Consider the following 17,325-nt stretch of genomic DNA (forward strand, 5'->3'; position numbering starts at 1 on the left):
GTCGGGTTGGATTTGTCCTACTTTTTGTGTGTACAGGACATACCTGAGCAATTTTTACACATTCTTGGGAAAATGCCAGCGTTGAATTGAATTGAATTAGGTTTATTGTCTATACATGCTCACATGAGTTGAGTGAAAAGTTTCCAAGTTGTCACTTATGGGGCCATCTTAAGTACAAAAGGTACCCAAGTACAAAATCTTAGTTACAAAGCAGAAAAACATAAGTTAAAAGGTTGAACCTTACAGTCCTTCTTACTAAAAAGTAAAAAAACAAAGAAGCAGAGTTAAAAGTTCAACACCACAGTCCATAAGCATTTCACCTGACAAAGGAGCAGCGTTCTAAAAGCTTGTGATTTCAACTAAACCTGTCGGGACTATAACCTGGTGTCATATGACTTCTGACATAAGCACCCAGCCATGCTGGGCTCACATTCCTCACAAGGGCCTGACCCACACTGGGCTGCCTGCTCTCGCCACCTCACAGGCTGTTCCTGCTCCCATTTTCACAGCCAGTCTCCTTGGGCTGCCGTCTCCCGCTCTCGTCGCGAGTCACCTCGGGCTGCTGTACTGAAACTGTGCAGCAAGTCCTGGAGCACAGGTCAGAGTCGTACAGCATGAAAACAGAACCTTTGGTCCAACTAGTCCACGCCAACCATGTTCCCAAACTAAAATAGTCCCTTCAGTACTATTGTCAAAAAGTTGTAAAGGGCTCATAGCCTTTGCAGTATCCAAAGCCTCCAACCATTTCTTGATATCACTTGAATCAAATTCGTTGCAGTCTGTTATCTTTGATGTTGTGGGAGGCCAAGATGGTTCATCCACTTGGCACAACTGGCTAAAGATTGCAGTGAATGTTTTGGCCTTATCTTCAGCACTGATGTGCTAGACTCCCCCATCATTGAGGATGGGGATATTTGTGGATCCTCCTCCTCCAGTGAGCTGTTTAATTGTCCAACACAATACACGACCGGATGTGGCAGAACTGCAGAGTTTAGATCTGATCCATTGGTTGTGGATTCACTTAGATCTATCTATCACTTGCTGCTTATGCTGTTTAGCACACAGGTAGTCCTGTTTTGAAGGTTCACCTTCATTTTTCAATATGCCTGGTGCTGCTCCTTGCATGGCCTCCTGCACTCTCCATTACACCAGGGTTGACGGTAATGGTAGAGTGGGGGATATGCTGGTCCATGAAGTTGCAGATTGTGTTGGAGTACAATTCTGTTAAAGGCACTACAGAGATGCAACTTGTTATTTTCTGTTGAAGTTAGTGACTAAAATAATGTCACCATAACCAAATTAGTAGTTGGTTAGTGATTTCTATTGGACTCTGGTTTACACAGACCCAGTAGATTACAGAGTTGATCCTTTGTAACTTACCTTCATGGAGAGAAGGTGCAGATACCCTGAGGTCCCAAGGAGCAGCATAAACAAGCCATCTGGTGAAACTTCAAACTCTTTAACTTTCCTTTCCTCCAACCCTACAAACACAAAAATCAAAAACGGTTTCAGAGACAAGAGTATAGCATGAGAATCCAGGAAAAGCAGCCATGCCTGGTATAAAATTGGAGTAAATATTGCAGATGATGGATATCTGAAATACTCAGCAGGTCAGGCAGTACTTGTAGAGAGAACACAGTCAGCATTTCCGTGTGTTTGAAGACCTCTCGGTTTTTCTGTCTCTCTCCACAGATGCTGTCAGACCTGCTGAGGATTCCAGGTTGGCAACTCCTGGGATCTGTTGAAATTTTCTAACATGCCAGGGGAGGAGATAGCCTATCACCCAGCATTATCACTAGACTCTTAATCCAGAGACCCAGGTAATGCTGTCGGTTTGAATCCTGAATTTGAAATTCAATAAAAATCTGGAATTGAAAGTCTAATGATGACCATTGTCGATTGCTGGCAAAAGCCATCTGGTTCACCTGGTCCTCGAGAAGCAAACTGCAGTCCTTACCTGGTCTAGCCTACATGTAATGTGGTTGACTCTCCCTTCTGGGCAATTATGGATGGGCTTTATGTGCTGGCCTAGCAAACTATGCCCACACCTTCTGAATGAATAAAAAAAAGTTACAGATATGTCTTTCTGTCGCTGTGAAACAGAGAAACACTTGAGTGTAACAGGTGGCTGCTGACTAGTCTTGAAATAGTCAGGAAGGTCAGATTCCAGCAATACTCAGGACCCCTGAATTTTTCAAAATACTCTCCAACCTTGATGTACGAGAGCAATTCTTTTACAACAGCAGGTCAGACACTTTCTCCTCTAACACTGTAGCACAAGGCTGATGTGATGCCCCCATTCCACAGAGGCCAGTGTCAAGAAGCTTATCCTCCTTTGTGAAGTGAGCTGATCCAGAAAAAAAAAAAGTGAGATCATGGAAACAGAACTCAGTATTATTCATTTATTCTGCACACAGCCATGCGATGGAATAATGCTGAGAAATAGTTTCTTATTCTTCACATTTCTAATTTAACTTTCTTTTGAAGTTTATTTTTCACTGCAGCCTTCACTGGTTTTCTGTTCTCATCCTCTCCTGCTCCAGAGATCGATTTTTATCTCGCTACACCTCTCTCTTTGGAACTCTCCAAATTCTACTTGATGTTCTGCTGCATTCGCTGCCTTCACATACCTCTTTAAAACTCTTAACACATTTTCTTCAACACCACCCCCACTCCCCAGTTCAATCAATCTTCCCTAGCCATTGCTCAGTTTCCCCTTCTCCTGTGTTTTAAACCCATTCTTCCAGGTAGCAGATTTCTGTAAAAATAAAATCCTCAAGAGTTCAATCGTTAATGCTGGCTTCTGATTGTCAATGTGTCAAAATTCTTGCCAACCGTTCAAGGAGCCTGAATGCTCTGGGAAATATAGTTTTAGAAGTGCAGGAATTCTCACCTCGGACATTGTAGACAGGAATGATTTTCCCAGCCATCATATTGTACATGTAGAACATCTTGTTGTGGATGCCTGTAGCAATAACCTGCTCTCCATCTGCACTGAAGCGAGCTTTGTACACAGGAAACTGCTCCAGGTGAATACTCTGAATCTTGGGGTTTGTCTTTTCATCGACCTGAAGTGGAATGAAAATTGGGTGCTACCGCATCTGAATCAGTCTGGCTCATGGGCCACAAACACTATCAGCGCTCTACGCTTGCACAAAAGGTCACAGGATAAAATGTTTAGTATTAATAATACATTGGCAGGATTGGAAAGCCTACCTGAAAGAGTGAGATGGACTGATCAAGCCCAGCAGTCAGTATTACTTGAGCAGCTGGATGGAACTGGGTTGTTGTTAACTTTGCATTTGATCGTCTGCTGTAGTTGGCATCTTTACAATTCTTTATCTATCAAGAAGCAATAAACTGTGTCAGAACAAAGAAACTAATTTTTCACGCAAGTCATCGTGTTAGTCCCACATTCTCACTTTCAGTGGCATCTTCATTAGGACATGGCCTCATAAGTATGAAGAACTCACTCAAGGAACCAGCCTTCAACACAGTCCATTGAGTTCTGAAATGATGTTACAACAGCCACTTTGCTTTATCACCCAATGGGAGTGATAGATAGTGAATGCCTGATCTACCTGCCCTCAACCAGGAGAGTGAGGCCAGCTGAACTGTCCCTCACTCATCTCCAGGCTGAGCTAAACATTGGTTGAGCATATGCCTCCTTGAGCTCACTTCCATACTACCACACAAGGGGAATCACATGCAGAATGAATGATGACCCACTGACCCATTCTTACAGTTGAAAGGTTGGGAATTCATCACAAATCTTAACAGTATTTTAACTAAAATGAGTTGTCTTTCATAAACAATTCTACCTAGCCAACGTTCCATTAGATTAGAGGCATATTTTGCAAAAGGATGAGACTGTCTGGTTGCAGACAGCACAACTGCAAATCCAAAGGCACAGGGTTATTGACAGTGCAACAGGTTAGACAAAGCAGAGCCAGTGGATGTGATCTATTTTGATTTCTAGAAGGCCTTAGACAAGGTGCTGCACAGGAGGCTGTGAAATAAGATAAGGGCCCATGGTGTTAATGTCAAGGTACTGGCATGGACAGAGGATTGGCTGACTGGCCGAAGGCTGAGAGTGGGGATAAATGGGTCTTTTTCAGAATGGCAGCCAGTGACTATCGGAGTTGCGTAGGGGTCAGTGTTGGGATCGCAACTATTCACGTTAGACATTAATGATCTAGATGAAGGAATTGAGGTTATTGTTGCTATGTTTGCAGATGCAACAAAGATGGGTGGAGGCACAGGAAATGTTGAGGAGGTGGGAGAAGCTGCAGAAGGACTTGGACAGGCTAGGAGAGTGGGCAAAGAAGTGGCAGATGGAATACAATGTGGGAAAGTGTGAGGTTATGCACTTTGATAGGAAGAATAGAGGCATAGAATATTCTCAAAATGGGGAAAGGCTTTGGAAACCTGAAGCACAAAGGTACTTGGGAGTCCTAGTTCAGGATTCATGCAAGGTTAACATGCAAGCTCAGTTGTCAGTTAGAAAGGCAAATGGAATTTTCGCATTCATGGCAACAGGGCTAGAATACAAGAGTAGGCATGTACTGCTGAGGTTGTATAAGGCACTGGTAAGATCACATCTGGAATACTGTCAGCAGTTTTGGGCTCCATATCTAAAGGAGGATGTGCTGATGTTGGAGGGGGTTCAGAGGTGATTTACAAGAATGACCCTGGTGATGAAGTGCTTATCATATGAGAAGCAGCTGAGGATGCTGGGTCTGTATTCGATGGAGTTTAGAAGGATGAGGGGGAAATCTGGTTGAAACTTACAGAATACTGAGGGGCCTGGATAGAGTGAATGTGGAAAAGATGTTTCCACTATTAGGAGAGACTAGGACCAGAGGGCACAGCCTCAGAGTGAAGAGACAACCCTTAGAACTTAGATAAGGAGGAATTTCTTTGGCCAGAGGGTGGTTAATCTGTGGAACTCATTGCCACAGAAGGCAATGGAAGCTTAGTCATTGAGTGTATTTAAGACAGAGATAGATGGATTCTTGATTAGTAAGGAGATGAAAGGTTACAGGGGGAAGGCAAGAGAATGGGGTTGAGAAACATATCATTCATGATCGAATGGCAAAGTACATTCAATAAGCCAAAATGGCCTATATTTGCTCCTATATCTTATGGTATGCCTCAGTGGCAGGATCGCCATCCCCAGATCAGAAGGTTCCATTTTCAGTCAAGAAACCAAGCACAAAGTCCAGACTCTTGCTCTCAATATCAATACTGATTAAATGCTGCACCACCAGAGGGTCAATGCTGAGGGAGCGCCGCACTGCCGGAGGGTCAGTGCTGAGGGAGCGCTGCAACATTGGAGTGCAGTACTCAGGAGCACTGTTGTGTTAGTGGAGCTATCTTTCAGATAAGATGTTAAACTAAGGGTTCATCTGCCTATTCAGCTGAACAGATCAGACAGCACTCTCTGCATTGCAAAGAAAGGTTCCCCATGCCCTGCCATAAACTGATTGGATATTTGTCTCATTTGCTTTCTGAGGTCCTGCTGTGTTCAAATGGACTCTCTCATTTTCCACTACAGTGGCTACAATGCCAAAGTGCTTTGATGCCACTTTGGAACATCCCTACATCATGAAAGATGCCCTAGAGGTGCAACTTATTTCTTTATTAACGGCACCTCAGCCCCTGTTGGGAGATTTACTGGAAAAACATTCCCACTATGCATTTCCTTCCATCCCCAGGCCACACAGTGTGTTTATCTCCAGGCTTCCCTAATGTTACTGTGAAACCAGTCCCAAAATAGCAACCTCTGACTGATGCTCTGGGGATCCAGGTTCAAATCCTGCCACGGCAGATGGTGGAATTTGAATTTGAATAAAATTCTGGAAATAAGTGTCTAATAAATCTATGAATCCATTGTGTAGCAGCCTCCTGGCTGCTAAAACACAGACAGATTGCTAACTTGGCCAAACAGCAAGGGATGCTGGGCACATTGGCCAAGTAAAACTCTTAAGTTAGAAAACGCACATACCAGACAGAATGCAAACCCAGCAGCCAGGTGCTAATAACATGATCACAATATCAGAGACAACAGTTATCCTGGACAGACATACCCCCAGCAACTTATCCACTAAACAAAGGATGGCCCAGACAGAAAGGCACCAAGTCCTCCTACACAAAGAAACAAACACTAACAACCCATCCCAATGATTGACAAAGTTTCAAACTATTAAGCGTGTCCCCCAATTGGCCAGAATAATAGAAAGTTCCAGAAAAACCACCAAAGAGGTCTCTTGGATCTCCTGAAGGCCTTCAGAGACTAGTATGGCAAGAGGCAGAGACCAGCTGACCATAGAGAAAGAGAGAAAGCAGCTTTGCAGACCCAGAGAGAGAGTGACTGTATAAATCTACAAAGGACTACAAGAAACAAGAGTATTGTCAGTTTAAGGGGCCAAATAGGATTAGAGATAGTACTGTTTAGCATTAACAGCTATTGTAACATGTTTCCTAATAAAGTTGTGACTGTTTATATTGATAGTGGCTTGTGTTCACAGTGATTTGACTACTTCAGTATCATGGGATACCTGGGCAAATTCATTCAGCTGGACAGTTGCCTAACTTGTTTTAAGGAGACACTAGACAACAATTGTCAATTGCCTGAAAAGCCTATCTGGTTGATTAATGTCCTTTCGGGAAGGAAACTGTCATCCTTACCTGGTCTGGTCTACATGTGACTCAGACCCAGAGTAATGAATCTGACATTTAAATGCCACCTGGGTATTGAGGGATGGGCAATAAATAGTGGCCTGGCCAGTGACACCCACATCCATGAATGAATGAAAGAAAAAACCTTGCCTGGAGGACTTGTTTAAATAAAGATAATGCTCCTAAAGAATAATAACATTAAAAAGAAGCCATGGGATTAAAGAGGGCAAAGCTGGTGATGAGTCCATGAAGTTTAGGGAACTGTGTGTACGTAGCGATTTGAATAAACAAGAACTGTGCTCGTTAAATCCATGTCTTTAACCCCTGTACCATCACCTGCTCAGAGAGGTTTGGAATCTCAAGAGTCACAACTGGGAGGGTTTGAGCTGCTGCAATGCACGGAGGTGATTGAGGCAGGATACGGTGCACTCTCTGAGCACGGTATTACTGCTCTCAGTAACGTCACGACAGAAAGCTGACAAGTCCAGACAAAGATCTGCTCCACAGGAAGCAAGGGGAAAGCTAGAGGGGCTGTCAAGCTAAGCTGCTCTCACACGCACATAGAGCAGAACAGCTAACAGGCTGCCAGCTGCACTCTGATCTCACAGGCCAGCTCAGGCCGCAGTAACTGCCAGATATCCACCAGTACACACACCATAACCGGCCTGACATCTGATGTGAGACGGTATTGTTTCTATGTCATAAGTCGTGATCTGCAGTGCACTAGCTGTAAAGTGAGGTGGAAGCAAACTGAATAATAACTTTCAAAAAGGAATTAGCTAAATATCTGAAAGGGAAACATGTGCAAGTTTGTTGGGAAATAGAGCTGGCAAAGAGCAGGCACTGACACAATAAGCTGGTTGGTCTCCTTCTGCATTATATAATTCAATTAAACCATTTCTTAAGTGAGGGCCAGCCCCGATTCAAAGCAAAATGCTACTGTTGTGATTATTGCAAACTACCTTCTCTGATTGCCCAGCAGGAATAGGTTAGAGTGAGCTATCAGACCAATCAACTGGCTCAATGGCTTACTGCTCCTACATTGGAATTAAATCCAGAAAAGTGTGAAACAATGCACCTTAGGGGATCTAACAAGCGAAATGATTCCATTATGAATGTTAAGACTCTGGATTTACCAGGATGCTGCCCAGGCCGGAGAATTTGAGCTATGAGGAAAGATTGGATGCGCTGGGGTTGTCATCCTTAAAGCGACAAAGGTTGAGAGGTGACTTGCCAGAGGTGTATAAAATTATGAAAGCCACTGATAGAGTGGATAAGAAGGCAGTTTATTCGATTTGGAGAGAGGTCAATAACCAGAGGATATAAATTTAGCGTAAGAAATGGAAGGCTAAGAGAACAGCTGAGGAGAACCTTTTCCACTCAGAGTTTGGTGGGAGTTTGGAACTCACTGCCTAAAAGGACGGTCGAGACAGAAATTCTTGGAACATTTAAGCAGTATTTAGATATTCAATCAAGATATTTAGGTATTTACTTATGTTGATCTAGCGTCCAGGGTTATAGGCCAAAAGCTGGAAACTGGGATCAGTGTAGTCAGATCATTGTTGATAGCATGAACACAGAGTGCCGAATGGCCTCCCTCTATACGACAGACATCTAAGAGTCTACATTCCTACAACTATGTGTAATGAGGGGTCTTCCTCTTCTGATGTAGCACCTTGGCATGGATCCTATCACAGCCCCACAGAGGGAGAATTTGAAGGTTGGTGATTGTTGGTGAGTATGAGAATGGGACAGCTATTCTGCCCAGAGCTAGAGTTCCTCCATTACAAAGATAATGCTTCATATGGTGCCACAGGTAAGCGAAGCCTCCAATGTTTTCTCCGAACAGCCATTCTGCCAGTGTGAGCTCCAACAATCCTCTCACATTTTCCAGTAGCTGACCACTAAACCAAGACTGGAGGAGCTCACAACAGTCCAGTCCCTCTCTTGCAAGATAACATATCCCCCTTTCCATTGTCCTCCTTATTAAACCCTGACACTGGGTCAGCTGGGACAAAGGCTGCAACCTTTTCTGACCATCTGAGAATTAAGGAGCCAGTAAGGGCTGCACTGTTTTATATCTTCAGCATTCAGGAACAGCCATCGGGTCAATACACAAACAGAAAACGCGTGTATTAACATCCCTTCCCCATCACACATAAACTGATAAACCGGTTGCACTGTGACAATTGCAGCTGTTGATTTAAACATTGTCTCAGTGAGCACGCTCACCTGTAACAAGCCTTTGGGAAGGGACTCAGAGTGTGTCACAAAATTGCCAGTTTTCTGCAACAAATCTTCATCTTCATCGCTTTCTAACGTACCAAATAAAAGAAAGTTCATTATGCAAATACACGGAATACACACAGTAATACACACCTTAACATTTAAGGCAACTGTTTTAAGTGCCAGAGTCATACAGAACAGAAACAGACCTTTCAGTCCAACTTATCCCCGCTAACCACACATCCCAATCTGACCTAGTACTATTTGTCAGCCTTTGGCCCACATCCCTCCAAACTCTTCCTATTTGTATATCCATCCAATGCCTTTTAAATGATGTAATTGTACCCACCTCCACCACTTCTTCTGGCAGCTCATTCCATATACACACCACCCTGCGAGAAATAGATCCCCCCCACCCCGAGTCTCTTTTAAATCTTTCCCCTCTCACCTTAAACCTACGTCCTCTGGTGTTGCAGTCCCCTACCCTGGGAAAAAGACCTTGGCTATTCACCCTATCCATACCCCTCATCATTTTATAAAATTCTTTAAGTTCACCCCTCAGCCTCTTATGTTCCAGGGAGAAAAGCCACAGCTTATTCAGCCTCTTCCTATAGGTCAAACCCGCCAGTTTGGTGAACATCCTTGTAAATCTTTTCTCGACCCTCTCGAGTTTAACAACATCTTTCCTATAGAAGGACAACCAGAATTGTATGCAGTACTCCAAACCTGGCTTCATTAATGTCCTGTACAGCCACAACATGGCATCCCAACTTCTATACTCAATGTTCGAACTAATGAAGGCAAGCTTGCCAAATGCCTTCTTCACTACCCTGTCTACCTGCAACTCCACTTTTAAGGAACTGTGCACCTCCACCCCTTGGCTCAGCAACGCTTCCCAGGGACTCACCATTAACTGTACAAGTCCTATACAAGCTGCTATACAATCACTGAGAAATTGTCTGTTGGACTTGCAACCAATATCTGTCCAGATTATAATGGCTTACCATCCTCCAAATCTTTCTTGTCCTTTCTTCTCTTTTTCACTTTGTTCTCTGCCCAGGATGGTGTTCCACCCATTGCAGCCTGAAACCTGAAGATTAATGTAAATTGGAATTAAACCATTTTAAGACATACAGACATAACCCTCTTTGACAATGTTCCCACACACTTGCAGAAACAACTGCCCATTAACACAGTGAGATCAGATACAGCAGCAAACCAACACATGATGGTACACTGTGCCTCTCACATCACCAACTCTGTCAAAGTGGCAAATCATACCAACAACTTACCATTACACGCTTCACATTTTCACTTCTATCATTGATTAGGAATGATTTCTCTCATTGTGTTGAATTTCCAAACACATTCTACATGATTTCATACGAGAGGTCAATGGAAATCTCTCTAGTTATGCTGAACCATTCCAACACACCCTGCAGCTGGGAGCAGGCCTCTGGCTGAGGTAATATTTGGGGAGTGTCCAAAGAAACTGGGATCATTCTCCACAAACCCAACACTGCCAACTCCACTCTATGCTTTTCTTCCCCCACCTTGGAAACTGCTCCCTATATCAGAGTTGCATTAAGAAGCCCCAGCATGTGAGACCAAGCATTATTCCAGCCTCCAATCTCATGTACTGCAGGTCATAAGGTCACATGTGCAAGACCCACGCCAGGGTGACATTCCCACTGTAGCAGCCCCTCTTGTAGCTCAAAATCAGGGGTGATGAGTTTTAAACCAAGCACTCTCCAGTCTCCAGAGTTGAAGGTAAACTATTTATTCATTGACACTATTCCCGGCATCCTAAGTCCAATATGTATGCTTCGACTGATCCAATAAATACAAATTATCTGATCATTATCACACTATCATTTGTGGGAGCCTGCTGCATGTGGATTAAAAATGGTTTATGATCAGAACAGTGATCACACTGCGTGAAGTGCTTCAATTTCTCTAAGAACTTTGGGGCATTCTGAGGTTGTAAAGGCTATGAGGTTGTATAAGTGCAATTATTTGTGTTAAAATGAGTTTGAGACAAAAGTTTTAATGCATGGTTTCTGACCCCAGTCCCTCAGCAGTTTAACAAATCTCTGAAGAGATCAGTGCCAAGTCTGTTCCAACCTCTCTTGGTGCTCATACACGTACACACTCTGCAGCAACAGTCACTTGGATGATCAGGAGCAGCAAATGCTGTGTTCCTTCCGCTACCTCAGGTGAGAAAAGCTACTTAAACACAGATCAGGGAATCAAGCCAACATTCCATAGATATATTATTAAATGTCAACCAGCTGAACCTCCACAAAAGAATCCATCCCCTGGTACAATGTGACAGCCTTTTAGCTTGACTCAACTCAACTGAAACAGTATGAAAGATCGTGAAGCGAATGAAGAGGCCACTTAAGACAAGCAGCTTGTGTTGGATATTCGAAAGATTCCAATTAGTCTCACTCTCTTCCCAAACATCCTCCGCCTGTGTCCAATGACCCCCTGCCTCTTGACAGTTTTACAAATTCCTCCCTCTCAACTGGATAGGATTTATGAAACAGCATACCATTTTTCAGGGTCACTGTCACAAGTTCACTGCTCACTGATTAAAGCAAAATGCCTGGGACTAGGAAGCAATAAGTCATCAAAAGAAAGAGATATTTGAAAAGACTGTAACTGGTCTGTTAGTACATACTGTTCCCTTAGTCTCTGCTGCAGCTGCCCCATACTAAGAGTCTTCTCCGTGGTGCTTTTCACGAAGTCTTTCCGGAATCGATGAGTCATATCCACACTGCAAAAAGAAAGAAAAAACAAGTCCACTCACAATAAACTGGATTCCATTTATTACATAAAACCAGTGAATTGTGGGAGCAGATATACCATCAGACAGTAAGAGCTTGACTTCTGCTTCACTCTGCAGACCAGCATTCAACAGTACCCCTACAGCCAGCAACACATTCACTTAGAGATCCACTTTCAGATCTCGGATCAAGCCAACATTCCATTTTCACCTTACTACATCTTTACTCATTTTCCCAATCCATGGATCTTATCTCCTGTCCCTTATCTAGCGTTTTGAGTCAATGTTTGTATTTGGTGATAGTGGGAACTGCCGATGCTGGAGAATCTGAGATAACAAGGTGTAGAGCTGGATGAACACAGCAGGCCAAGCAGCATCAGAGGAGCAGGAAAGCTGACATTTCAGGTCTGGACCCTTCTTCAGAAATGGGGGAAGGGAAGGGGGATTCTGAAATAAATAGAGAGGGGAGGAGGCGGATGGAAGATGCTCATTGGAGCAGATAGGTGGAGAGGAGAAAGACAGATCAAAGAGGCGGGGATGGAGCCAGTAAAGGTGAGTGTAGGTGGGGAGTTAGGGAGGAGATAGGTCAGTCCAGGGAGGACGGACAGGTCAAGGAGACGGGATGAGGCTGGTAGGTAGGAGGTGGGGATGGGGCTTGAGGTGGGAGGAATGGATAGGTGGGAGGAAGGACAGGTTAGGGAGGCGGGGACAAGCTGGGCTGGTTTTGGGATGCGATCGGGGGAGGGGAGATTTTGAATCTTGTGAAGTCCACATTGATACCATTGGGCTGCAGGGTTTCCAAGCAAAATATGAGGTGCTGTTCCTGCAGCCTTCGGGTTTGGTGGTGGTTTTCCCTGTGCTCCCTATAATCACGGCCACCCCTTCTTTCACTGGCCCGTTCTGGTATACACGTCACTGTGATTCCAATTTTCAGTTGATGTACTCTGGGAAAAATAGCCTTGTCCTGCATCTCTATATCACTTTGCCCGTATTCAGTCAGCCCTTCACCTGCCATAATCTGGTCCTCACAATTGTCCTCAAATGTCTCTGTGAAGTGCATGGCACCTGATCACTTTTTACGACTTGTTCAGATTCTGTACTTGTGCAATTAGTACCAATTAACCTGGAGGAACACACCTGTTTGGTTGCCATGCTGTAAAATTGTTGTTTCTCCATCACTTACTATTACCTTCCGTCATCTACTACAAACTTTTCCAGACCGTTCTATCTTCCTTACCTTCTCTTCTGTAACATGCAATGTCCCCCCAGTTAAAATTTATTTCCAATGGCCTTATATGATCCTGTAAGACTCGCCAAATTGTCTGAAAACTGAGCCTTAATGGACATTCATGTCAGTGAACACAGAGACCACTAGAAAGCTAACTGTAGTGCCTTCACAAGCTGGGTACAATCACCCAGTACTAAAGTATTCTTAAAATTCTTCCCAAAACCAGTGAATATGGTCTGTGGCCCGCAATCATTTGCAGTGAGTTTTTCAATGGCTTGCACATGCAAAGACTATAATTTAGGTTTTATGAAGCAGAGGAAGGATTCTGGGTAATCCAAGATGGAGTTGTGGCTGTAAGAGCTGCTCCTTTGAGGTATTTTCAGTGTTGGAGTCGATTTCCTCGAATTCTAGGAGCGGTAATTAATGTTTCACAAGCTGTTGCATTGTTTTGGAACTTTTGGAAAAAGAAAGAGATTGGAACAACAGCACTTTAAAAAGGAGGAAGAGAGACAAGGCAGGGACCACGTGGGAGATGAAACAAATGGAGAAATGAACCTGCACAGCTGTCTGACTAGGCAATGAACTTTCACTGCTGACTGCCTCTGCTGTTTATTTCAAGTACCTCTGCACATCGGAGTTCTTCAGAAGGTGGCGTGTGTATGGTAGGAGCTGCCAGAGGAAGTGGTGGAGGCTGGTACAGTTACAACATTTAAAAGGCATCTGAATGGGCATATGAATAGGAAGGGTTTACAGGGATATGGGCCAAATTCTGGCAAATGGGACTAGGTTAGTTTAGAATATTTGGTCAACATGGACATGTTGGACCCAAGGGTCTGTTTCCATGCTGTACAGCTCTATGACTCTATTACTACATGATTTCTTTCAGACACTCTATTACTAAAAAGACTTTCTCGAGTCGTGTACAGTGTATAAACAGGCCCTTCAGCCCACCGTATCTAGGCTGATCAACAAACCTCAAACTACACTAATTCCATTTACCTGCACTTGGTCCACAACTTACCTGACATTTTAAGTGCTCATCCAGATGCTTTTCAAATGTTGCAAGAGTATCTGCCTCCGGCGTGTTGTATATTTCTACCACCCTCTGGGTGCAAAAAATTTCTCTTATTCGCTTTAAACCACCTGATCCTCACCTTAAACCTATGCCCTCACACCACCCGTTCACTACCACCTGTTCTTTTCTTCACACATATCCCTAAATTCATCATTGACAAATTCTCTTCAAACCTCCAATGTCTGTCAGGGGCTCAGCAGATGACCCCCTAGTCCAGTCCCCTTTTCCATTTCTCTATTCCCTTGTCCAATATTACTCTTTTTCCGTAACTATATACTATTGTGCACCGACTAAATCTAATTGGCATGACTACAGGTGCAAGATGAAAATGTTTTCTCCTATACCTCATACCTTCAACTCTACTGCTACAACTTGTTTAAAGTCTCTTACTAATAGGAGGCCTGCTATAAGACATGATGGTGTCCGTCTGCATTTATTACATACACATATTTATTGCTGATTGCTTCTATAAGTTATACATTCTCCACTTTCCTATACCTTCTAGTGAAATTTTGAACCTGTGAAAAGATGGATGGGCAAACTGCCAATATAGTTTTAAGATAATTAGCCTTTTTTTGCCCTTTAAACTCTTGTCTCCTGATGCCAGTAACATCTGTTTAATATTTTGATTAGAGAAGTTAGTTCCCATTAAAGGACTACAATAATGTCTGGACTGTGTAAATTGCAAATTATCCGACAGAGCACAACTGAATGAGTCTGTGACTAAAACACTCATGCACAGATCAGCAGTGAATTGACTGAACGTTGGAACAGGCTTGAATGATTGAATGGCCACCTCCTATTCCAATGTAACTACGTAACCATTATCGAAAACATCAAGAAGGTGCTAACCTTAAAATACTTCTGTGGGGTGTTGGAGAGGAGAAATTAAGAACGGAAATTAAGAATGCAGATATTTGAGCTAAGTCAGCTCCCCTTAACCCAACAGAACAAATCTCACTCACAGATCTTCTGCTTCATCCTCTTCATCCACCCACACAGCTTTCTTGGATACAGGAAGATTGGATTTGGCTTCATTTTCCACTTCAGAGTCACTGGAATCATCGTCCAGCAAAGATTTGCCTAAATTTGTCTGTTGTCCAAGCTGTGCAGACAAAATAGACAAGTTATATAAAGACGCAGTGGTGAATGGCAACAGTATGAACCAAGATTCAGCGTGTCACGATCTGCACTCTCAAGGCTGTATTATGTTTATCTATGATGCTTATTGGAATTTATCGACTTTAGTTCATCCAAAACTCAGCTGCCCACTTCTTGACTCTCACCAAGTCCTATTCCCAACACCCATGCTCACCACCCTATACTGGCTCCCAGTCTAGCAATGCCTCAATTTTCATATCCTCCTGTAGTCTAGCTCCACTCCCTATCTCTAAAATCTCCTCCATTCTGTAAGATATCTGCATCTGCTCTAATACTACTATGCATTAAGGTAATTAATGTAACAATGCCTCTAATTACCTAGGCCCTAGACTTTGGAATTCCCTCCTGAAACCTCTTTTTCCCTTTGGATGGTGCTTAACACATACCTCTTGGATCAAGCGCATGATCACCTGTCTAGCGTCTCCTTATTTTGGCCTGCCACAAAACATGTTTCAGAATGCTGTGAAGTATATTCGGGTGTTTGACTCTATTATAGGTGCTATCTAAATGCAATTCGTGTTAATATACATTAATATAAATAGTGATGGTGCCACACTGGAAACTTTAGGCACAGGCCTTTACCCTGACCTTTTTGCCTTACAACTAAGATATAGAGAGTAAGATACACCTAGGGAGACAGAAAAAATACCTGAAAGACTAGAGAGAGAATTGTAATGAGTGGCATGGAACCCACCTCCACTTAAAAAAAAGTAGAAGAGCAGAAAGCCCTGTCAAACCAACACAAGGTGACATCCCCTCAAACACAGACACATCCTTAAACAGTGCTACCAACAGAGAAAGAATGTGACAATGAGGAACAAGCATAGTCATTCAGCCCCTCTAACCTGCTCTCCTATTCAATAATGATTGTTTATATGATTGTGGCATCAACTCCAAATTGCTGCCTGATAACTCATGACTCCCTTGACATTGGAAAAATCTATCTACCCCTATTTTGTCTTAAACACTTGTTCAACTTCAGCTGAAGTTGAGTGTAGAGACGAGGGCGAGGCATTACCGGAAAGATGTGAAAGCACTAGAGACAGTACACCAGGAATGAGAAACTTCAGCTATGAAGACTTTCATCTAGGGTTGGCCACTGTTCTCCTTGGTGAGAAGAATGCTGAGAGATTTGATCAACGTTTTAAAAATGATATGGAGACAGCAGATTTGGAGAAGTTGTTACCACTCATAAAAAGAACAAGAACGAGAGAGTATAGATGTGAAGTGATTTGCAAAACAAGCAAGTGATCTGCTTCAATAAGATCACCTTTCATTCTCTAAGCTCCAATAAATACAATGACTTTAAGAGCATAGGGTGGTGGATTGGCCGTGCTAAATGGACCACAGTGTCCAGGGATATACAGGGTTACAGCGATACGAAGGTGCAGGGCTGGATGAACACAGCAGGCCAAGCAGCATCAGAGGAGCAGGAAGGCTGACGTTTCGGGTCTGGACCCTTCATCAGAAATGGGATACTCTTCGGAGGGTCGGTGTAGGCTCGATGGGCTGAATGGCCTGTTTCCCCAATGAAGGGATTTTCTGATACTACAACCCGCCCCCGGCCCCGGACCTGCAGCCGCTCCACCAGCGCTTCCTCGCCCCCGAAGAGCAGCTCCTCCAGCCGCCGCTCCACCGCCTCCTCCTTCTCGCTAGCCACCGCCGCCGCCGCCGCCGCTCTGCGCTTCTTGGGCCGGGCCGCCATCCCGCACCGGCTGCCGGTTACACTCTCTGCCTGTCCCCGGAGCAGGAGCGTTAGGAAATGCCGAGGGCAGGGCCTTAGCAACAGCGTGGAGACCGACGGCCAGCACTTCCGGGTGAGAGGGCACCGGGCCGGTCTACAGTTGAGCGGGTGGGGGGGGGATTGCACGGATTGGTCACTGAGACTTACTAAGACACTTGGACAGGTAGCACCAGTCACAGTATGGGTTTTCGCTTGGAGGGTACGAGTTTATTCTTGCTGTCTGTCTGGGTTAATGTTATTGCCGTATCTTTGCAACCCCACCCCCCAAACCTAGGCCGGTAATGGCACAGGCCGGTTTCCGGTTTACTATTTTATAAAAAGGCGGCGCGGTGACGGCGGCGCTCTTTTAGCGACTGGAGCCTGAGGGTGAGAGACCGGGGGGACGTGGGAGGGGAAACCCGGGGGTGGGGGCACCGGCTCTC

General features: G+C 44.1%; 1 protein-coding gene across 2 annotated transcripts in view; it reads right to left on the bottom strand.

Annotated features, from left to right (window-relative positions):
- Positions 1 to 16,982, bottom strand: part of utp18 (UTP18 small subunit processome component) — a 30,759-nt gene extending 13,777 nt beyond the window's left edge. For both annotated transcript variants that reach the window (XM_048610858.1, XM_020517500.2), the window contains exons 1-8: positions 16,733 to 16,982; positions 14,964 to 15,103; positions 11,591 to 11,686; positions 9,912 to 9,997; positions 8,914 to 8,996; positions 3,217 to 3,342; positions 2,894 to 3,068; positions 1,381 to 1,481 (exon numbers count right to left, since the gene is read on the bottom strand). In XM_048610858.1, the coding sequence (XP_048466815.1) occupies positions 1,381 to 1,481; positions 2,894 to 3,068; positions 3,217 to 3,342; positions 8,914 to 8,996; positions 9,912 to 9,997; positions 11,591 to 11,686; positions 14,964 to 15,103; positions 16,733 to 16,864 (939 nt within the window). In that variant the 5' untranslated portion in view covers positions 16,865 to 16,982. The remainder of the gene's footprint in view (positions 1 to 1,380; positions 1,482 to 2,893; positions 3,069 to 3,216; positions 3,343 to 8,913; positions 8,997 to 9,911; positions 9,998 to 11,590; positions 11,687 to 14,963; positions 15,104 to 16,732) is intronic.
- Positions 16,983 to 17,325: the final 343 nt, after the last annotated feature.

The sequence above is a fragment of the Rhincodon typus genome, chromosome 23 (genome assembly GCF_021869965.1).
Source record: "Rhincodon typus isolate 14 chromosome 23, sRhiTyp1.1, whole genome shotgun sequence".
NCBI lineage: Eukaryota > Metazoa > Chordata > Chondrichthyes > Orectolobiformes > Rhincodontidae > Rhincodon > Rhincodon typus.